The sequence below is a fragment of the Onychostruthus taczanowskii genome, unplaced genomic scaffold (genome assembly GCF_017590055.1).
Source record: "Onychostruthus taczanowskii isolate IOZ18803 unplaced genomic scaffold, ASM1759005v1 scaffold61, whole genome shotgun sequence".
In the NCBI taxonomy this organism is placed as follows: domain Eukaryota; kingdom Metazoa; phylum Chordata; class Aves; order Passeriformes; family Passeridae; genus Onychostruthus; species Onychostruthus taczanowskii.
Window position 1 is genome coordinate 800,716 of NW_024503790.1, and position 22,956 is coordinate 823,671.

The window sequence follows — 22,956 nt, forward strand, 5'->3', positions numbered from 1 at the left end:
AGGGAAAACCCAAGCACAGCCCCAGCACTGCTGGGGGGAGCAGCTGTTTTATCCCAAAAACGCAAGGAGCGAGTTGGAGTTTGCAAGGAGTGGGAACGGCCCAGGGAAAGCTTCAAATGCAGGGAATTAACCAGGAAAAATGGGAAAGGGGAGCAGGATGAGGATTCCCGAAAAAACCATCCTCTCCAAGGGCTTTGCTGGGCCCCATTCCCTATGGGACAGGGAAGGGTCAGGAAAACCCCCCAGAAACTGGGAATTTAGGGAAAAATCCTGAAGGAAAAATCCAAGGGAAACCCCAGTGCTGCTGGATGGAGTAGCTGTTTTATCCCAAATGGAAAAAGAGAACAAGCTGCAAGTGGGAACAAAGGAAACCTCCAAATACAGGGAATAATCCAGGAATAACTGGGAAAGGTGAGAGGGATCACGATTCCCGAAATCCGCCCTCTCCAAAGGCTTCTCCCGCTCCAGGTTCGATTTTCCCACTCCCCATTCCCTACCAGACAAGACTGGGTCAGGAAAAGCCCCTGGGAATTGGGAATTCAGGGGGAAAATCCTGAAGGAAAAATCCAAGAAAAACCCCTGATAAACTGGGAATTCAGGGGGAAAACCTTGAAAGAAAATCCACGGGAAACCCTGTGGGAATTGGGAATTCAGGGAAAGAAATCCTGCAGGGACAAAAGCCTGAAGGAAAAATGCAAGGACACACCAGGTGCTGCCAGTTTATCTCCGCAGGTTAAAAGGAGGGAGGTGGAGCCCGCAGAGATCCCGGGAAGCTCCAGATCCGTGGAATGAGGCGGGAGGAGGTTCTGGAGGGATTGGATGCCTGGGGTTCCCTGGGGATGGGATTCCTGGTTCCATAGGGATGTGATCCCCAGGGTTCCAGAGGGTTGGGATTCCTTGGGGATGGGATCCCCGGGGTTTCCCTGGGGATGGGGTTCTCAGGTTCCACAGAGATGGGATCCCTGGTTCCACAGGGATGGGATCCCCAGGGTTCCCTGGGGATGGGATCCCGGAGGTTCCCTGGGGATGGGATCCTTGATTCCACAGGGATGGGATCCCTGGTTCCACAGGGATGGGATCCCCAGGGTTCCCTGGGGATGGGATCCCTGATTCCACAGGGATGGGATCCCTCGTTCCACAGGGATGGGATCCCCAGGGTTCCCTGGCGATGGGATCCCGGAGGTTCCCTGGGGATGGGATCCCTGGGTTTCCCTGGGGATGGGATCCCCGAGGTTCCCTGGGGATGGGATCCCTGGGGCTCCCTGGGGATGGGATCCCTGGGTTTCCCTGGGGATGGGATCCCCGAGGTTCCCCGGGGATGGGATCCCTGGGTTTCCTTGGGGATGGGATCCCTGGGTTTCCCTGGGGATGGGATCCCCGGGTGCGGGGTCCCGGTGCCTCACCTGGGCCGTCGCGGCGCTGCAGGAAGGTGACCCTGCGCAGCACGGCCATGCGCGTGCGCTCCAGCCCGTCCTTGGTGCCGCTGCGCGCCGCCCGCATCAGCTGCGACACCTGCAACGGAAACCGGGCTCAGCACAGGGATCGCTGGCATCCTTACCAGGATCACAGGGGTCACCGGGATCTCAGGGAGCACTGGGATCACGAGGGTCAATGGGATCATCACTGGGATCACAGGGATCAGCAGGATCTTCACTGGGATCACTGGGATTGCAGGGATCATCACAGGAATCACTGGGATCATCACTGGGATCACAGGAGATCACAGGGATCATCACCAAGATCACTGGGATTGCAGGGATCACAGGGGTCACTGGGATCTCAGGGATCAAGGGGATCACTGGGATCATCACTGGGATTACAGGCATCACTGGGATCTCAGGGAGCACAAGGATCAACAGGATCATCACAGGGATCAGCGGGATCACAGCGATCATCACTGGGATTGCAGGGATCACCAGGATCACAGGGATCACAAGGATCAGCAGGATCATTGGGATCACAGAGATCATCACAGGGGTCACCAGGATCATCACAAAGACCACAGGGATCTCAGGGATCAGCTCAGGGATCAGGAAGCTCCAAGCTGCCCCAGGATCCCTCCCAGATCCAGCCCCTCAAGAAGATGGGGCTCCCTGGAGCACCATTCCCTGTTTTCCCAAGCAGCCAGGAGCAGCAGGCACACAGCCAGGGCTCGGGGATCCTCCCTGGATCCCCCCAGATCCCCCTGGATCCCTCCCATGGATGTGCAGCAGCCGGGGCGGGGTCGTGCAGCGCAGCCAAGCGGGGCCGGGCAGGGAGGCGGGGGCGGCTCCGGCCCTTCCTGTGCCGGGATCGGGTGTGTGGGGAGGGAAAGGGGGATCGGCCTTTCCCACCTCAATCCTGGGGTTTTACCCCAAATCTGAGAGTTCTATCCCAAATCCTGGCATTTCTACTCTAAATCCAAGAGTTTTACCCCAAATCCCAGTGTTCTACCCCAAATCCGACAGTTCTACCCCAAATCCCAGCATTTCTACCCTAAATCCCAGTGTTGTACCCCAAATCGGACAGTTCAACACTAAATCCCAATGTTGTACCCCAAATCTAACAGTTGTACCCCAAATCCCAGAGGTTTACCCCAAATCCCAGTGTTCGACCCCAAATCTGATGGTTCTACTCCAAATCCTAGCAGTTCTACCCCATGGAACACCAGCCAGGATGGGATGGGGTGGGAAAGTCTCAGCCCTGAGGTTCCACAATTCCCAAAATTCTCCTTCCTGAATTCCTTCCTTCACTCCTCCCCTCCTGAATTCCTGAATTTCTTCTTGAATGCCTTCATTTGTGAATTCCTTCCTGAATTCCCAAACTCCTGATTTTCTTCCTGAATTCCTTCCCGAATTCCTGAACTCATTATCTTCTTCCTGAATTCTTGAATTCCTTCCTGAATTCCTTCTTGAATTCCTTCCTGAATCCCTGAATTCCTTCCTGAACTCCTTCCTGGATCCCTGAATCCCTAATTCCAATAGCTTGGGAAGCCCTGGGAGCTGCTGGACACAAGTGGCACCTCAGCAGCTCCAGCCTGATTTTCTGGGACAGGAATGGGATGGGCCCAGCCTGGATCCATTCCACGAGGGAGTTTTTATCCCCCCAGGCCGGAAATTTTGGGAATTTCGGGATGCGGGACGGGGTTGGTACCTTCCAATCGGATTTGTGCTTCAGCTCCTGCATTTCCTTCCCCCCAACTCTCAGAGCCAGGAGCTCCCGCTTAGTCCTGGCGCATTTTTCCTTGAGTTTATGGAGGTCTGGAGAGAGCTGAGCCCAAAGCAAAGCGGGAGAGCAGCAGAGCAGAGATCCCAGGAAGCAGCAAATGCAAAAAAACAGGAGAGATCATCCCAAAGGAGCAGGGAACAGCGGCGGCAGCCCGGAATTCCGGCTGGGAGCAGGCAGGGAGTGCAGGAGCAGTGGGGAAAGGCTCAGAAAGAGGAGGAATCATCCCAAAAATCCTGAAATGCCAGCTGGGATGGAGCAGGGAGTGCAGCAGGAGCAGGGAAAGGCAGGGAGAGGCTCAAGAACAGGAGAAATGACCCCAGAATTCTGTCTGGGATGGAGTAGGGAGTACAGGAACAACAAGGAAAGCAGCACAGAACAAGCAGCAGGATCCCAGAATTCTGGCTGGGAGCGAGCAGGGAGTACAGGAGCAGCAGGGAAAGACTCAGAAATGGGAGAAGTCATCCCAAAAATCCTGTCTGGGAGCAAGCAGAGAGGCCAAAAGTAGGGAAAGACAGAAAGAGGATCAAAACCAGGAGGAATCATCCCAAAAATCCCGAAATTCCAGCTGGGAGCAAGCAGGCAGTGAAGGAGCAGCAGAGAGAGGCTCAAAAATGGGAGAAACCATCCTGGAATTCTGGCTGGGATGGAGCAGGGAATGCAGAAGGGAAAGGCAGGGACAGCCCCAAAAGCAGGAGGAATCATCCCAAAGCAGCAGGAACAGGCAGCAGCGTCCCAAAATTCCGACTGGGATGGAACAGGGAGTGCAGCAGGAGCAGGGAAAGGCAGGGAGAGGCTCCAGCAGGGGGAAAATTAAAAGAGAAGGAGGAAACCGGAAAGAAAATTCCAGGAAAAACGCAGCAGCATCGGTGGGATGCTCCAGGACCTCCATGCAGGAGAATCCCGGGAAAAGCCGGGATGAGAATTCCAAGGGGATGGATGAGGATTCCAAGGGGATGGATGAGGATTCCAAGGGGATGGATGAGGATTCCAAATGGATGGATGAGGATTCCAAATAGATGGATGAGGATTCCAAATGGATGGATGAGGATTCCAAATGGATGGAGGAGGATTCCAAGGGGATGCATGAGATTTCCAAGAATGGATGAGGATTCCAAGGAATGGATGAGGGTTCCAAAGGGATGGATGAGGGTCCTAAGGAGGGTTCTAAGGAGGGATGAGGATTCCAAGGGATGGTACCTTGGGCTGGAACGCCGCGCGAAGCTTGGCCGGCTCCGCGTCCCGCCGGGATTCCGGCCGGGATTCCTCTCCGGACTCGCCCTCGCTGTAGCTCTCGAACTCGCTGGAGCTCCAGCCCAGGTCCTGCCCCAGGCGCGTCCCCTCCCCGCGCTGCACCTCGGCGTAGATCAGCCCCGCGCCTGCCGAGCCCGGGAATTCCCGCTGCACTCCCATTCCATTCCCATTCCCACTCAATTCCCACTCCATTCCCATTCCTGCTCCACTCCCATTCCATTCCCATCCCCACTCCATTCCCATTCCCGCTCCATTCCCTTCCATTCATTCCCATTCCCACTCCCATTCCATTCCCATTCCCACTCAATTCCCACTCCATTCCCATTCCTGCTCCACTCCCATTCCATTCCCATCCCCACTCCATTCCCATTCCCGCTCCATTCCCTTCCATTCATTCCCATTCCCACTCCCATTCCATTCCCATTCCCGCTCCACTCCCACTTTTCCTGCTCCATTCTCGCTCCATTCCCGCTGTTCCCTGTGCTCCCAAGCTACGGGAATTCTGGGCTTTGACTGTCTGGAAGGGGGTTGGGAGCCTGCCAGGATGCATGGATGGATCCAGGGGAGATTGATCCCCTGGGATTGCAGGGAATGAGGGGGATAGAGGAAGGGGAAGGAGAATAGGAATGGGGAATGGAAATGGGGAATGGGAAAGGAAGGGAAATTTTGGGAATTGGGGAATCCTAGTGCAGAACTCCAGAATTCCCATTCTCCGGAACCCTGAGGGTCCCGGAGCCCTCTGGGAGCAGCTCCATCCCTCCCAGATCCTGGGATTTCCCTGGTTATTCCCACCCACAGCCTCCTGGAGGATGGGACTCTCCTTGACGGAAAATGGGATGGGGGCCCCTGGAAAACTGGGAAGAGGCAGTGCCCATATGGAAAATGGGATGGGGGCCCCTGGAAAACCGGGAAGAGGCGGCTCCTGGCTGGAAAAGCAGGAAGAGCACTCCTGTACCATCCTGGTCCACATCCAGGCCCTCGCAGGGAACATCGTCGTAGATGACCTCGTCCTCCACCTCTGGGAAGGAGAAACGCTCCCCTGGAACCCCGGGAGTGGGATTGGGATCAGGATCAGCAGCCCGGGATCCCAGTGGGGTGCAGAAACCTTCCCAAGCCCACCAGGGGTCATCCTGGGGGTTATCCAGGGGTTATCCCAGGGGTTAATCCCAGCCTTTCCCCACCTCGGCAGATGCTCTCCCTCTTCCAGGTGCGGGTCCGGATCTGGGAATCTCCTCCGGCCTCGCCATTGCTCACTTGTGCTGGGATTCTGCGGGAGCATTCCAGGGAAAAATCCCTCGGGATCAGGGGCAAATGCCCTGGGATCAGGTGCAAATCCCCCGGGATCAAGGGCTCCCAAAGCTCCCACCCACTGTCACCCCCATTCCCACAGCAGGAACAAAATAAGGAATTTTTTTAAGGAATTTCCCCCCCATCTGCTCCTTGGGAACCCAGGATTTTGGGTCATCCCAGATTTTTAGGGATGTCCTGCCAACACACTCAGGGATGATGGAAAAGATCCCAAAATCCTGGAGTTCTCTTGCTCGGAGCTCTTTGAAATATGGACAAGTTAGGGAAAACCAAGGCACAGCAGCAGCTGCGACATCAAACAGAGGGGACGGACCCCAAAGATCCATCACGGGACCCAAAATCCCATCAGAACTCCTGGAATTCCCACCAAAACCTCCTAAAATCCCCCGAAATCCCAGGAAATTCCCTCAAATCCTACTGAACGCCCTGAAATCCCACTGGAACCCTAAAACTCACAGGAAATCCCACTAAATGCCCCAAATCCCACTCACCCTTCCTTGGTCTCTGGCTCCAGCCCTTCTGTGGGGAAGGAAAGCAAAGAGAAACAGTGTTGGCACCCTGGGATGTACCGGGAATACCAGGAATTCCCTACTGGGAATACTGGAAATTCCACACCGGGAATTCCATACTGGGAATATCAGGAATTCCCCACTGGGAACGAGCACAAATTCTACATGGCAACACCAGGAATTCCATACTGGGAATACTGGGAATTCCATATTGGGACTATCAGGAATTCCATACCAGGAATGAGCAGGAATTCCACATGTAAATACCAGGAATTCCATACTGGGAATACTGGGAATTCCACAACAGGAACGACCGGGAACATTCCTCACCGGAGCTGGGCGGGCGCCGCCGGCGCGGGGGCGCCTGGAGAGCGATGTCAGCACCGGGATCAGCTCCGGGATCAACTCCGGGATCAGGGCAGGGATCAGCTCCCGAATCCGAGTCCTCATCCTCCCCCTCCTCCTCTTCCTCCTCGCTGTCCTCGAAGTCGAAGGCCTGGCCCAGCTCCTCCATCCCTGCAGGGCTGGGGGGATCCGGGGGAGATCCTGCACGGGAACGGGCACGGAAAACATGGAATGGGGCACAGGAGAGCAGGGAACCGGGATGGGGAGGGATGGGGTGGAGGAAAGGGGAGGGATGGAAAAGGGGGATGGAAAAGGGGGATGGAGGAAAAAAGGGATGGAGATGGGAGATGAGAAGGGAGATGGAGACAAAGGAGGGTGAAGGAGGAGATAGAAAAGGGAGATGGAGGAAAAGGGGGATGGAGGAAATGGAGGAGAAGGGGATGGAGATGGAATAGAAGGGGATGGAGATAAAGTGGGAGGGAGAAGAGGGATGGAGGTGGAGGAAGAGGATGAGGAGGGTGAAGGGAAAGGGAAGGGAGATAGAGAAGGGAGATGGAGGAACAGAAGGGAGAAAAAGGGATGGAGGAGGAGAATGGGGATAGAGAAAACCAGGGAAGAGGGATGGAAATGGAGGATGGAAAGGGGATGGAGGAGAGGGAAGTGGAACAGGGATGGAGGAGGAAAAGGGGGATGGGGATAGAGGAGGGAGGAAAAGGGGGTGGAGGAGATGGAGGGGAATGGGGCCAGAGATTGAGGAGGAAAAGGGGGATGAAGGAAGAGGAGGAAGGAGGGGATGGAGATGGAGGAGACAAAATGGATGGAGGGGGAGGAAAATGAGAAGGGGGATGGAGGTAGAGGAGGGGAAAAAAAAAGGGATAGAGGAGAATGGGGATGGAAAAAGCAAGGAAGGGGGATGGAAATGGAGGATGGAAAAGGGGATGGAGGAAATGGACAAGGAAGGGGGATGGAGAAGAAGGGGATGGAGGGGGAAAAGGGGGACTGTCACCATGGAGTCAGGAATGACACAGACTCCAGGTCAGAAGTTAAGCGGCCAGAAGCCCCCAGGGCATTGGAACCCCTTCTGTCAAACCCTGCTCTGCCACCGGGCACTTATCAACACCTCTCACACGAGGGGCTTTGAGGAGACCCCTCTGGGGCCAACATCTTCTGAGGAACACAGCTTGTCTCCCTAAAACTCCCCAGGCCAATCCATTGGAAAGCTTATCCGGCTTTCTGTCTCTCTGACCAGGCTGTCACATCCACGGGGGACGGAGGAGGAGAGGGAAAAGGAGCACGGGAATGGAGGAAAAGGGGATGGAGATGGAGAATGGGAGGGAAGGGGGAGGGACAGGGATGGGAAGGGAACGGAGACCGGAGATGGAGGGAGGGAACCAGGGAACAGGGAAATAGGGAACCAGGGAACAGGGAATCAGGGAAATAGGGACTGGGGAACCAGGGAAATAGGGAATCAGGGAAATAGGGATTGGGGAACCAGGGAAATCGGGAATCAGAGAAATCGGGAATCGGGGAAATAGGGAACCAGGAAATTGGGGAATCAGGGAAATAGGGAACCAGGAAATTGGGGAATCAGGGAAATAGGGAACCAGGGAATCAGGGAAATAGGAAACCAGGAACAGAGAACAGGACCAGCACCGCCCAGGATCCAAGAGCCCTCTGTGTTTTCCGAATCCCAAGAGGCTCCGGCTGGGATATCCAGGATACCCTGGGTGCTGCTTCCTCCTTCCCACCCCGGGCTGGCTGTCCCATTCCCGAAATCCCCAAAATTCCCGAATTCCCGAAGCCGAGGCTGACAGTACCTACTGCGGGTGGGGGGGGCGAGGCCATGGCGGGGGGGGCTCAGCTGCTCCAGGGGCGTTCCTGCAGAAAACAGGGAAAAAGGGTTGGAAAAGGGGGGAAAAACGTTGGGAAAGGGGGGAAAAAGGTGGGAAAGGGGGGGAAGGATTGAAAAAGGGTGGGGAAAAAAGGGTTGGGAAAAATGATTGGGAAAGGGCAAAAAAGGGTTGGGAAAGGGAGAAAAGGGTTGGAAAAGGCTTGGGGAAAAAGGATTGGAAAAAGGGGAAAAGGAGGAAAAAAGGTTGGAAAAGGGAGAAAAGGGTTGGGAAAGGGGGGAAAAGGGTTGGAAAAGGGGAGAAGGGCTGGACAAGGGTTGGAAAAAGGGGAAAAAGGATTGGGAAAGGGTGACCAGCCCAAATCCCAGCCCTGGAAAGGACCGGGAGGCTCCAGTGGGATGGATCCAACTCAGGCTCCAGCTCGGGCAGGGAGCTGGGAATGGCTCAGGGAGAATTTATCCCAGGAATTGTGGATCCTGCTCCCGGGGAAGGGCGGGAAGCACTGGGATCCGGCCAGGATCGATGCAGGGATCGATGGAGCATCCGCCCGGAAAGCGGAGAGCGCCTGGAGGGCACCGGGAAGGTCGGAGCCGTGGGATGGTCCCAAGGGATGATCCCGGGAAACGTCCGGGAAAGTTTGGGATCTTCCCTTCTGGAATTCTTTTCCTGGAGTGGGAACCTCTCCCGAGTCACCCAACCTGAGAATTTTCCCTGTGGATGTGACGCCAAGCAAGCCAGAAATCCAGGAAAAGAATCCACCAAAAACCAGATCAATCCAGAAAACTGGGAGAAGAATCCCCAAAAACTGAGGAAGAATCCACCAAAAACCAGGAGATCAATCCAGAAAACTGGGAGAAGAATCCCCAAAAACTGAGGAAAAATCCCCAAAAAACCAGATGAATCCCCAAAAACCAGGAGATGAATCCACAAAAAAGAACAGGAGATCAAGCCACAAAAAAATGGGAGATGAATCCCCCAAAACCAGGACAAGAATTTCCAAAATTCCAGCAGAAGAATCCCCAAAATCCCAGGGAAGCTCCGGAGCTGGGCATTCCCAGGACACCGAGAATTCCCAATTTCCACAGCGCTGGCTCTGGAAAAACCTCAATGTTGGGAATCCTCGGGATAAACAACCCCAGGATCGGGATCAGGATTGGGATCCGGCCCCTTCCCGCTCCAGGCCCTTCTCCCAGCAGGAATCATGGCCATCCCAAATTTATCCTGGGAAAAGGTCATTCCTGTTTGGAGAGCTGAGCTCAGCCCAGCCCAGCCCAGATTTATCCCAGGCCTCCAAAATAATCCTGGGATTGGGATGGATCCAAGGGAATAAGGGTTTTTTCCTGGAGTGTTCCACACAGTCAGGGGAACGAAAGGGATCCCATGGGATGAGGGAAAAATGGGATCTGTGGGAATGCACAGGGAGAGGAAAAGGGGGAAGCAGGAAAATCCAGGGGTGGGGGGTGGGAATGGGGATTCCCAGGAGCTGCTGGTGATCCATGGAAATGAAGTGCGAGAGGAAAATCGGGAAGCAGGAATCCATGGAAATAAACTGGGAGAGGAAAATCGGGATTCAGGATAATCCAGGGATGTGGGGATGGGGAATCATCCCTGGGAATGGGGAGTTTTGGGAGCTGCAAGGGATCCATGGAAATAAATCAGGAGAGGAAAAACAGAAAGCGGGAGAGGAAAAATGGGAAGCGGGATCCATGGAAATGAAGTGGGACAGGAAAAAGGGGATGCAGGAGAACCCAAGGATGCTGGGATGTTGGGAAGATCCCTGGGAATGGGGATTCCCAAGGAGGCCCCAGCCCTGGGAGCAGTGGGATCCAAGCCCAGCCCAGCCTGGCCTCTCCCATCCCAGGGTATTTTTATCCTGGGATATTTTTATCCCTGGCACCGGAGCTGCTGCCTGGGGGAGCCGCTGATGGATCCGCCCCAGGATCATCCAGGAATCATCCCATGGATCCAGATCCACCCTGGGATCATCCCAGGGATCCAGATCCATCCCAGGACCATCCCAGGGATGTGGATCCAGATCTGCCCCAGGATCATCCCAGGGATCCGAATCCATCCTGGGATCCTCTCAGGGACCCGGATCCATCCCAGCATCATCCCACAGATCCAGATCCATCCCAACAGGCCGGGAGTGGATCAGGGATTAGTGGGGAGAAATCCAGGATCCAGCCCTGTGGGAAATCTGGGATCCATCCCAGCAGGAAATCCAGGATCAGTCCCAGCAGGTAATCTGGGATCCATCCCAGTGGGAAATTCAGGATCCAACCCTCTGGGAAATCCAGGATCCATCCCAGCAGGAAATTCGGATCAGTTCCAGTGGGATTCGCCAGGAATCGGTCCTGCCCTGCTGCTAATCCCAGGAATAAATAACTGTGAATAAATTAATAATAATCTTCCCCAAATTCCCTTCATTTAGCCCCAAAAATTCCCTTTATTTTTCCCCAAAATTCCCCGTATTTTCCCCAAAATTCCCTTTCACTAGGCCACAAAATTCCTTTTATTTACAAAAAAGAATTCGTTTTGTTTGTCCCAAAATCCCCTTTATTTGTCCCAAAATTCCCTTTATTTTTGTTACCGATGGGAATTCCCTTTCCCATCCCCGGCTTTTTGGGAGTTTTAAATCAAAAAATCCTTAGGGAAAAACTGGAATTTTCCAGCAGGAATAACAGCAGGAACAGCCGGGGCAGCTGAGAGGGAAGGGCTCATCCCAACAGAAAAACCTCCGGATATCAGGATTTGGAGGTGGGAATGGGGATTTACGGGTGGATCCAGGGATTTGGGGGTGGATCCAAGGATTTGGGGTGGGAATGGGGATTTTCCAGGCAGATCCATGGATTTGGGGTGGGAATAGGGATTTCTGGCTGGATCCATGGATTTGGGGTGGGAATGAGGATTTACAGGTGGATCCATGGATTTGGGGGTGGATCCAGGGATTTTGGGTGGGAATGGGGATTTCCAGGTGGATCCAGGGATTTGGGGTGGGAATGGGAATTTCCGCGTGGATCCAGGGATTTGAGGTGGATTTTTGGGAAGCAGGGACAGCAAGAAAAGCAGGAATGGCTGTGACAGCAGCGAGCACCGGGCGGGCTCCTCCCGCCGGGAAAACCTCTGGATGCGGGAATTTGGGGATAGAAATGCAGATTTGGGGCTGGATCCAAGGATCTGCGGCAGGATCCAGGGATCTGGGGTTGGATCCAGGGACCTGCAGCTGGACCCAGGGATCTAGGGCTGCATCCAGGGATTTGGAGCTGGGTTTTTGGGAAGCAGGGCGGCAGGAAAAGCGGGGATGGCTGGGGCAGAGGGCAGCCGGGAAAAGGCCTGGAAGTTCGGGGCTGGGGGCGGCCCCGGGCTCTGGGGGTCCCCGGCCGGATCCCGGGATTTTGGGGAGCCGGGAATGCGCTGACCTGGGCAGGCCGCGGCCGCCGCTCGGTGTCCGCATGGGCCGCGGGCCGGGAATGGCCGATCCCGGCGGGATCCGCTGCCCGCGGGATCCCGGGATCCTCCCGGGGCTCTCCCGGCTCCCGGGGCTGGGCCCGCAATTCCCAAACCGCGGCGGGAGCGCCGGGCCCGGCCCGGAGCCGCTTCCAGCGGAGCGAGGGATGCCGGGATTTGGGAATCATCGCCTTCCCTCCTCCCCTTCCTCCTCCTCCTCCTCCTTTTCCTGCTTTTCCTCTTCCTGCTCTTCCCGTTTTTCCTGCTTTTCCTCCTCCCGCTTCTCCTGCTTCTCCTGCTCCTCTTTTTCCTCCTTTTCCTCCTCCTCCTCCTTTTCCTGCTCCTCCTTTTCCTGCTCCTTCTGCTTTTCCTGCTTTTACTGCTCCTCCTTTTCCTGCTTTTCCCACTTTTCCAGCTTTTCCTCCTCCTTTTTTTCCTCCTTTTCCTCCTCCTCCTCCTTTTCCTGCTTTTCCTTCTCGTCTTTTTCCTGCTTTTCCCGGATTATTTTTGGGCAGCAGCAAAAGCATGCGTGGGGCTTTGTGAATTAAAGGAGGCTTTCCTGGGTTTTTTGGGAATTAAAATGATTCTTCCTGACTTTCCTTTTTTTTTTTTTTTTTCATTCCAAGAATTAAAGTGATTTTTCTGAAGGTTTTTTGGTTGGTTTATTTTTTTTTTTCCCTGGAATTAAAGTGAATTTTCCTGGGTTTTTGGTTTGGTTGGGTTTTTTGTTGTTGTTCTTTGTTTGCTTTTTCCCCCCAGAAATTAAAGTGATTTTTCTGGAGTTTTTTTCTGGGATTAAAGTGATTTTTCTGGAGTTTTTTTTTCTGGGATTAAAGTGATTTTTTCTGGAGTTTTATGCTGGGATTGACAGCGATTTTCCCACTGTGTTTTTGGGGGTAATTAAAGTGATTTTTCTGGAGGTTTTTCCTGGAATTTCCAGTGATTTTCCCCCGGATTTATGCTGATTTTCCAGGAGTTTTTTGGGAATTACAGTGATTTTCCCAGGTTTTATCAATCCTTATTTCCAGCCTTCCTGTCCCAGCCCAGACCCGGGGATGCCTCCCAGGATGCAGGAATGCTGATCCCAAAAATCCCGCTCTGGAGAGGCCGGGGGGGAGCAGAGCACAGCTGGGGTTTGGGGTGAGCCCCGATTTTGGGGTGGCTCCAACCCCTTGGAAAAATCCCCGAATTCCAGACCTCGGATCCTCCATCCAAGGGGGTCAGCCTTGGGATCCAACCCTTGCCCGGTGCTTTATTGGGGTTTTTTTAGGATCCAACCCTTTCCCACAGGTGTTTTTTGGGATCCAACCCTTTGCCGGTGGTTTGGGGTTTTTTGGGGACCCAACCCTTTACTGCAGGGTTTTTTTGGGATCCAGCCCTTTCCCACGGTTTTGTTTTTGGGATCCAGCCCTTTCCCTCAGGTGTTTTCTTGGGATCCAACCCCTTCTCGGTGGTTTTTGGGTTTTTTTGGGGGGGGATCCAACCCCTTCCCGCAGGTGTTTTTTTGGGATCCAAACCTTTCCCACAGTTTTTTTTGGGGGGGGATCCAATTTTTCCCTGCAGTTTTTTTTTTTGGGATCCAACCCTTTTCCACAAGTGTTTTCTTGGGATCCAACCCCTTCCCGCTGGTGTTTTTTTGGGATCCAAACCTTTCCCACAGTTTTTTGGGGGGGGGATCCAATTCTTCCCTGCAGTTTTTTTTTTGGGATCCAACCCTTTCCCACAGGTGTTTTCTTGGGATCCAACCCCTTCCCAGTGGTTTTTTTTTTGGAATCCAGCCCTTTCCTGCAGCTTTTTGTGGGGGGATCCAACCCTTTCCCACAGGTTTTTTTAGTTTTTTTGCGGGGGGGATCCAGCCCTTTCCCACGGTTTGTTTTTTGGGAAGTTTTTCTGGGGGGGGGATCCAACTCTCCCCTGCAGTTTTTTTTTGGGATCCAACCCTTTCCCACAGGTGTTTTCTTGGGATCCAACCCCTTCCCGGTCTTTTTTGGGATCCAACCCTTTCCTGCAGGTTTTTTTTTTTTTGGGGGGGGGGGGGAATCCAACCCTTTCCCACAGGTTTTTTTGGGATCCGACCCTTTCCCGGTGATTTTTTGGGATCAGAGATGCACACACCCCAAATCCGCCCCTCCAGAGCCCCCCCGGGTGCTCATTCCCGACCCATTCCCGGTTTTCCAGCCTCCCCCATCCCAAAAAAAGCTCACCTGGGCTGGGAGAAGCGGGAGCGCGCCGGGAATTTCCCCGCGGAGCGGCCGCGGGCCGGGCCGGGCTCGGGCGGGGCCGGGCGAGAGCGGGGCCGGGCTCCAGCCGAGCCTGAAATTCCAGCAGATCATTCCAGGGGATCGGCCGGGCGTGCGGGGAGCCGGGGATCCACCGGGAAGTGATCCGAGCTGGGATTCGGGATGGGGAATCCACCGGGAAGTGATCCGAGCTGGGATTTCGGGATGGGGAATTCATGGGAATTATCCAAACTGGGATTTGGGGATGGAGAATTCACCAGGAATTATCCAGCTGGGATTTCTGGATGGGGAATTCATGGGAATTGTCCAACCTGGGATTTCTGGTTGTGGGAATTCACCGGGAATTGTCCAGTTGGGATTTTGGGATGAGGAATTCACAGGGATTATCCAGCTGGGATTTCTGGATGTGGGATCCTCCCGAGAGCGGCTCCATGACCAGGGTGGGGCAGAACCAGGAAATGATCCCAAAAAAACCCTGTGAGTGGGTTTTCCAGGGGTTTTCCAGGCAGGTCAGGGGGGTTTGATGGCTCCTGGCTTGGGAAAAAATTCCTAAAAAGTTCAGCAAGGTGGGTTGGATCAGCCTGGAAAAATTGGGGATGGAGAGCTTGGAATGGGGTCAAGCCACAGGGATTGGATCCTACCCGTGGATCCTGGATCCAGGGAAAATCCTGGATGCGGTCAGGATGGGGTCATTGACAGGGATTGGATCCAGGGAGAGGAGGATGTGGAGCTCGGGATGGGCTCGGCCCCCATGGACACGGCTGTGGAAATCTGGGAATGCTCAGGCCGGGATGGGATCATAGGGGGTGGATCCACCCATGGATGCTGGATCCAGGGAAAACTGGGAATGTAGAACCCAGGGTGGATCCCACCCATGGATCCTGGGTCCAGGGAATGCTGGGAATGGGATCCTATTGGGAATCAGGCCCCAGGGGCCGGATCCCACCAGTGGATCCCAGAATTCCCCAGGACACTGGGACGTGGAATTTTCCAGGATGCTGGGAATGTGGAACTCCCAGGGATGTTGGGAACGAGGTCCAAGGGCTGGGATCCTGCAATTCCCTGGGATGTCAGGAATGTGGAATTCCTGGGATTTTGGGAATGGAGAATTACCCGGGATGTTGGGAATGTGGAACTCCCGAGGACGTTTGCAACAGGGTCCCAGGGCTGGGATCTAGAACTCCCTGGGACGTTGGGAATGGGGTCCCAGGGATGGGATCCTGGAGTTCCCCAGGATTTTGGGAATGTGGAACTCCCGGGAGTTTGGGTTCCCATCCCTGCCCAGCCCTCCCGCTCCCGCTGGGAGCCAACCCATGCAGATGTATGCAAATGTATGCAAATGAGGGGCGGGGAGCGCCCGGACCGGTCTGGGCGGGATCCGGGCGGAGCCGGGAACGGGAAACATCCGGGCGGGCCGGAGCTGCCCCGGGATTCAGCCGGGGATTCACCCGGGGATTCAGCCCGGGATGCAGCCCGGGATTCACCCGGGGATTCAGCCGGTATTCAGCCCGGGATTCACCCGGGATTCACCCCGGGATTCAGCCCGGGATTCACCGGGCCGCGCTGGCCTCTGCCCGCTCAGCTCCGTGCCGGTGAAAATTCCCACCGAGACCGAGCTCCGTGCTGTGACTTTGGGGTTTGTGCTTACCGCACATGCTTCTGTTCACAGGTGTATCTGTATTTGTATTCATTTCTATTTTTTATATTCCTAGATATACTTACCGTTATATTTACATTCATATTTGCATTTTGTGTTTGTATTTTGAATTTTTAATGTTTATCTGATATTTATAATTTTAATTTTATATTTTATATTCATAGTTATACTGTTGTATTTATAATTTATATTTGTTTATGTCGATATTTATATTTGTATTCGTGCTTAAATTCAAATTTAGCATTGGGGCCGCGCTGGCCCCTGCCCGCTCAGCTCCGTGCCGGTGAAAATTCCCACCGAGACCGAGCTCCGTGCTGTGACTTTGGGGTTTGTGCTTACCGCACATGCTTCCATTCACAGGTGTATCTGTATTTATTTCTATTTTTTATATTCCTAGATATACTTACCGTTATATTTACATTCATATTTGCATTTTGTGTTTGTATTTTGAATTTTTAATGTTTATCTGATATTTATAATTTTAATTTTATATTTTATATTCATAGTTATACTGTTGTATTTATAATTTATATTTGTTTATGTCGATATTTATATTTGTATTCGTGCTTAAATTCAAATTTAGCATTGTATTTTGATTTTTATATTTACATTCACATGTATAGGTTTATATTGATGTTTATATTTATGTTTTGTATTTTATATTCCTATTTATACTTACGGTTGTATTTACATTTGTACTTGTATTTGTGTTTATATTCAAATTCATCTTTGTAGCTTGATTTTTATGTTATACTTACATATATAAGATTATATTTATCATTTATATTTATCCTATCTACATTTACTTTTATGTTTACATTCATATTTGTATTTGTGCTTATATTCAAATTTATCTTTGTATTTTTATTTTTAATTTAAACTTATATTCATATCCACATTCATATTTCTACTCATTTTAAAATTTATATTTGCAACTTTGCATTTACCTTAAAGATTATACTTGTTGTTTGTGTTCATGTCTACATTTGTATTTCTATATTTTTGTTATATTTCTGGTTTATATTTCTATTTATGCTTTCCTATTTATATTCACACTTGTACTTTGTTTATATTTATGTTTACCTTTGTATTTATATTCCTGTTTAAATTTAAATTCATATTCACATTTCTATTTTTATTTCTTTTAAAATTTATGTTTATAGCTTTACATTTTTTAAAAAAAATTTCTATTTCTGCATTTCTACATATTTCAATATTCAAATTTCCTCATTTTAATACATATTTTAATCAATCCTTCCAATCCATCCAGAACTTTCCATTGCCCATTTATTAACGCTAATCATGACCATTAATTACCCGTGCTAATGAGGCACGGACTGGTCTCCATTCCCAGAAATACCGGGATTTTCCCGGATTCCCGGCACGGAGGCTGCCCCCTGCTGGATCCCTTTCCCAGGAATATCCCAGTTTTTCCAGGGGTTTGGAATTATTCTCGAGTTGAACACCAGGATTTGGACAGAAATCCATGGAATTGTGGGGTTTTAACAGCATCATTCCCACCCTTCCCAGGAATATCCCGGTTTTTTTCAGAGCGTTTGGGATTATTCTTCAGTTAAACACCGTGATTTTCACAGAAATCCATGGAATTCTGGCATCATTCCCACTTTTCCCAGGAATATCCCAACTTTTCCAGGGGTTTTGGGATTATTCTCTAATTAAACACTGGGATTTGGACAGAAATCAATGGAATTGTGGGGCTTTGACAGCATCATTCCCACCTTTCCCAAGGCACATCCCAACTTTTCCAGAGGGTTTTGGAAATGTTTTTTAAATTAACACTGGGATTTGGACAGAAATCCATGGAATTATGGCATCATTCCCACCTTTCCCACAGAATATCCCAATTTTTCCAGCAGGTTTGGGATTATTCTCTAGTTAAACACCGGGATTTGGACAGAAATCCATGGAATTGTGGGGTGGTAAATCCATGTAATTCTGGCATCATTCCCACCCTTCCCAAGGAATATCCCAACTTTTCCTGAGGGTTTTGGGAGTGTTTATTAACTAAACACTGGAATTTGGGCTGAAATCCATGTAATTCTGGGGTTTTAACAGCATCATTCCCACCTTTCCCAGGGAACATCCCAACTTTTCCAGAGGAAAAGGGACATTGAACACCTGGAATTTGGCCCTGGAGCCTCCCTTTCCTCCATCATTCCCTGGAAATCCCCGGAGCCCCTTTCCCAAGGGGTTTTGGTTTTTTTTGGAATGGCTCCCATGGAACATCCCAACTTTTCCAGAGGAAAAGGGACATTGAACACCTGGAATTTGGCCCTGGAGCCTCCCTTTCCTCCATCATTCCCTGGAAATTCCTGGAGCCTCTTTCCCAAGGGGTTTTGGGTTTTTTTGGGTTTTTTTTGGAATGGCTCCCATGGAGTGCCCAGGATCTGCTCCCCAAGAATTTCCAGCCTGGAGGGAATCTGGGATGGATCCCTGGGATCCGTGGGAGGCAGAAGAGGGGCAGGGCTGGGCCTGATCCCTGATCCCACTTTTCTGGCACCAAATCCCCCAAATCCCTCGGCACAGCTCTGAAGTTGAGTGGATCCGGAATTCCAGCTCAGCCCTTGCTCCTTCCAAAGAAATTCCCAGCAAATTCCCAACCAATTCCCAGCAAAACCCTGCAAACTCCTGGCCAATTCCCAACCAATTCCCAGGCAATTCCTGGCCAGGCCTTGGATCTGCCCCATCCCAAACTAAATCCCCGGAAAATCCCATTTGTGTCACCCGGAGCCTCCGCAGTTCCTGGAAAACCTCTGGAGCTGTGGCCTGGCTGGGAAGGGCCTGGCGTGGATGCCATCCCTGAATCCCACAGATCCCACAGATCCCATCCCTGGGAAGGGTTTCCAGGGTTATGCCAGATGAGACCGTACAAAACCCCCTTTCCCAGAGATCCCAATCCCCATGGATATCCCAAATCCCTGAATCCCAGAGATCCCAATCCCCATGGATATCCCATTCAGGGATACAAATCCCCTTTCCCAGAGATCCCAATCCCCATGGATCTCCTGCTATCCCACCCCAGGAAGCTGCAGGGTTTTCCCAGGTGAGACCATACAAATTCCCTTTCCCAGAGATCCCAATGCCATGGATATCCCAAATCCCCTTTCCCAGAGATTCCAATGCCATGGATATCCCAAATCCCCTTTCCCAGAGATCCCAATCCCATGGATATCACAAATCCCCTTTCCCAGAGATCCCAATCCCATGGATGGCCCAAATCCCATTTCCCAGAGATCCCAATGCCATGGATGTCCCAGATCCCACCCCAGGAAGCTCCGGGGTTATCCCGGGTCAGCCATTCCCGTTCCCTCGGAACTGCAGCAATTCCAGTTTTTCCGTGTCCCGGTAAAACCGGTTCCAGCCGGCCTGTCCCGGCCTGCCCCGGCATTCCCGGCTCCCTATAAATCCCAGCCGGGCCTTTTGGGGGAAAATCCCCTTTTTAGGGATCCCGTTCCCATGGAAAGGCTGGAAAATCCCTGAACCAGCCCCGCTTCCCTCGGAGCGCTCCCGGGATAATTCCGTGAGTAAGGAATTCACCTGGGGGGGTTGAACCCTTTTCCCTTCCTTCCAAGGCTTTTTGGGGGATTTTGGGGCTTTTCCATCAGAATTCCACAGGCTCGGGGCCCATCCCAAAATTGCAATAAATTCAGGAATGTCCCAAATTTATCCCAGTGAAATATCCCAAATTTTCCACATTTAATTCCATTTATCCCAAATTTATTCCAGCAAAATATTCTAAATTTATCCCAAATATCCCCAATTTATCCTAGAGAAATATCTATCCCAAATGTATCCCAATTATCCCAAATTTAATCCAAATTATCCCAAATTTAATCTCAAATTTATCCCAGTGAAATATCCCAAATATCTCAAATTTATCCCAGCAAAATATTCCAAATTTATCCCAGTGAAATATCTCAAATTTATTCCAAATATTCCAAATTTATCCCAAATTCCCAAGGCACCACAAATTCCTGTCCTTGCTATCAAGGAAATTTTCTCCTGGTTATAAAAAAACCCTGGAATAAGGGGAGGGAGCAAAAAAAAAAAAACCCACCTGGAATAAAGAGAATATTTATATTTATTTCCTGGGAAAATCCACTTTTTAACGTGTACATTTCTTTTTGGAGAGGGAAAAACCTTTGGAATAAAGGCAATAAATTGATTTCTTGGGGATATTTGCAAGATGTGCTTTTGTTTTGGGGGGAAATATCCTTGGTTAGATGTGATTTATTTTTTGGGAATAAAAATCCTTGTAATAAGTTAATTTAATTTTGGGGGGGAAATCCATTGGAATAAGTGAGTTTAACTTTTTTTGAGGGGGTAATCCATTGGAATAAGTGGATTTAATTCTGGGAAGGAAAAAAACCCTTGGCTAAATACGCATTTATTTTTTGGTAGGAAACCCTACAGATTCTGTGCATTTATGATTTTTTGGGAACAAGCCCTATGGAATCCATGCATTTATTATTTTTGGGGGGAACAAACCCCATGGAATCCCTGCATATATGATTTTTTTGGGGGAACAAACCCCACGGAATCCTTGCATTTATTATTTATGATTTTTTGGGGAACAAACCCTTTGGAATCTGTACATTTATTATTTTTTGGGAACAAACTCCACGGAATCCGTGCATTTATTTTTCTGGGGGAACAAACCCTTTGGAATCTGTGCATTTATTATTTTGGGGGAACAAACCCTTTGGAATCCGTGCGTTTATTATTTTTTTTGGGAACAAACCCCACGGAATCTGTACCTTTTTTTTTTTTTTTTTTTTCCCCACGGAATACTTACATTTATTATTTTTTTGTGAACAAACCCCACACATTCTGTGCATTTATGATTTTTTGGGAACGCACCCCATGGAATCCGAGCATTAACCCCCTACCACCAACACCCTACACCCACTTTTCCTAGGAAAAAAAAAATCAAATAAAATCCCATTTCCCCCCTCCCCAAGCGTTTCCCTCCCCTAAACCCCCAAATCCATGGATTCCCCTTCCCAAAAAAGCCAGGGGGATGCGGAGGGCGGGAAGGATCCCGGGCTGTGGGGCTGGCCCGGAGTCTTCCAGCCCTAAAGATGGAGCTGCTCGGCTCGGGGCCGCTCCCTCGCGGCCGCCCGGGATCCGGGCTCTTCTCCCTTTCCCCCTTTTCCTGCCCATCCATGTGGTTCTGTTTTGTATTGTCCCGCTCGCCCGCACTCCGGCTTCGAGGGGATTCGGTGGGTGGGATTTGAGGAGGAAAAAGAGAAAAGAGAAAAAGGGGGAGAGGGGGGGGGGAAAAAAAAATCAACCACGCGAGGAGGAGGGGAAAAAAAGCGAGAGAAAAAAATCCCCCAAAATTACCTTCTTTTTTTTTTTTTTCTTTTTTTTTTTTTCTTTTCCTGCAACAGGAACCGCCACCAAAAATAGTGCAAAGGCCCCGCGCCGCCGCTTTCTTTATGCTGCACCTCTCGTCCTAAAATCAGGTTTGGAATTGGGGGCTCAAAAAGTGGGATTTGGGGGGAGGGGGAGAGGGATTTGGGGAGGGACGGGGGGGCGGAAAAATGGTTTAAAAAAAAAAAAAGGCAAAAAAAAAAAAAGGCGGATCCACGTGGTGCGAGGGGGGCAGACAGAGATCCCATTGTTCCAGGGAAATCTGGGAATGGGAACGCGGGGGGGCGGAGGGATGGACACGGGGGAGACCCCCGGGGGGGCCCTGCTCCCTCCCCAGTCCACAAAATCGCCCCCAACCCAAAATCCAGCGGCAGCGCCCCGAGAGAGCCTGGGCTTTGGGGTTTTGGGGGTTCCGGGCTGTTTGAGGTGGGGATAAAGGAGGGGGGACCCCAAATTCCCCCCGGTGCTCCCCTTGCTCTGCGATCCCCTTTGTCTCCGGGCCCTCTTCCTGCCCTGGATCCCCTTTGGGAAACCCCCCGGCACCCCGAAAGCCCCGGGACCCTCCTGTGTACCCCCAAATCTCCCCGCGACCCCCCGTGTGCCCCCCTTTGAACCCCCCTTTTCCCCCACGTCCCCCAAACCCCCCCGTTTTCCCTTTCCCGTGTCCCCAAATCCTATTTGTCCCATCCCATGTCTCCCAGATCCCCTCCTTTTCCCCATCCAGTGGCCCCCAAATCTCCTGGCTGGGGGTCACCCGTGTCCCCATGTCCCCTCACTGGAGGTCACCCTTGTCCCCGTGTCCCCCCAAACCCCTCATATCCCCTCACTCGGGGTCATCCATGTCTCCCACATCCCCCCAGTTTCCCCACATTGGGGGTCTCCCCATGTGCTCCTCTCTGTCCCCATCCAGGGTCCCCCATATCGCCCCCACAGGAGGTCCCCCATTTCTCTCCCGTGTCCCTGCTCTGTCCCCCTCACCGGGGGTCCTACCTCTTATCCCCCCATGGCCACCACTGTGGGTCGCCCTTTTCCCCTCATCCTGTATCCCCCCTTTTCCCCTCCAGTTGGGGGTAACACACACCGTGTCCCCCTGTCCCCCATCACCCCTTGTCCCCCTGCATCCCCTCCATGTCCCGCTCACGGGGTTCTCCCCTTTCTGCCCCCGTCCCATCTCTCCTCATATCCCGCCCATCTCCCCTCATCCCCTGACCCTGTGTCCCCCATCTTCCCTCACCCCCTGTTCCCCCATGTCCCCTCACCCCATGTCCCCGCTCATCCCCCTCCATGCTTCCCCCACAGCGGCTCCTTCTCTGTCCCCATTTCCCCTCACTCTGTCCCCTTGTCCCCCGCATCCCCCATTTCCTTCTCTGTCCCCATCTGCCCTGAGTGTCCCCCCTCACTCCACATCCCCCATTTCCCACTCTGTCCCCATTTCCCCTCACTGTGTCCCCTCACCCCATTTCCCCTCTCTGTCCCCATCTCCCCTCACTGTGTCCCCTCACCCCATTTCCCCTCTCTGTCCCCATTTCCCCTCACTGTGTCTCCCGTCACGCCGTGTCCCCATCTCCCCTCACCGCGTGTCCCGGTGTGTGTCTGTGTCTGTCTGCGGGTGTCTGTCTGTCTGTGTGTCGGTGTCTGTCGGTGCGGCGGCTGACGCGGCCCCGCAGCCATGCCCCGCAGGAAGGCGGCGGGGCCGCCCTGGGACGCTGCGGGCCCGGGCCCTCAGGGCGGCGGGCGGCGGCGGC

General features: G+C 52.1%; 1 protein-coding gene and 1 long non-coding RNA gene across 6 annotated transcripts in view; both read right to left on the bottom strand.

Annotated features, from left to right (window-relative positions):
• The window catches only part of ARHGEF10L (Rho guanine nucleotide exchange factor 10 like), a 31,846-nt gene extending 19,753 nt beyond the window's left edge, over positions 1 to 12,093 (bottom strand). For 4 of the 5 annotated variants that reach the window (XM_041419729.1, XM_041419728.1, XM_041419726.1 and 1 more), the window contains exons 1-8: positions 11,890 to 12,093; positions 8,438 to 8,498; positions 6,606 to 6,821; positions 6,258 to 6,285; positions 5,640 to 5,725; positions 5,414 to 5,497; positions 4,405 to 4,583; positions 1,404 to 1,512 (exon numbers count right to left, since the gene is read on the bottom strand). In XM_041419729.1, coding sequence (XP_041275663.1) covers positions 1,404 to 1,512; positions 4,405 to 4,583; positions 5,414 to 5,497; positions 5,640 to 5,725; positions 6,258 to 6,285; positions 6,606 to 6,821; positions 8,438 to 8,465 — 730 coding nt within the window. In that variant the 5' untranslated portion in view covers positions 8,466 to 8,498; positions 11,890 to 12,093. The remainder of the gene's footprint in view (positions 1 to 1,403; positions 1,513 to 4,404; positions 4,584 to 5,413; positions 5,498 to 5,639; positions 5,726 to 6,257; positions 6,286 to 6,605; positions 6,822 to 8,437; positions 8,499 to 11,889) is intronic. The other variant, XM_041419727.1, reaches the window with a different exon arrangement.
• Positions 12,094 to 20,942: 8,849 nt separating this feature from the next.
• On the bottom strand, positions 20,943 to 22,950 carry LOC121344092. The gene is made up of 3 exons (XR_005953788.1): positions 22,786 to 22,950; positions 21,182 to 21,293; positions 20,943 to 21,042 (listed from the first exon to the last, which is right to left on the bottom strand). It is a non-coding gene; the product is annotated as an uncharacterized LOC121344092 (long non-coding RNA).
• Between the last annotated feature and the right edge of the window lie 6 nt (positions 22,951 to 22,956).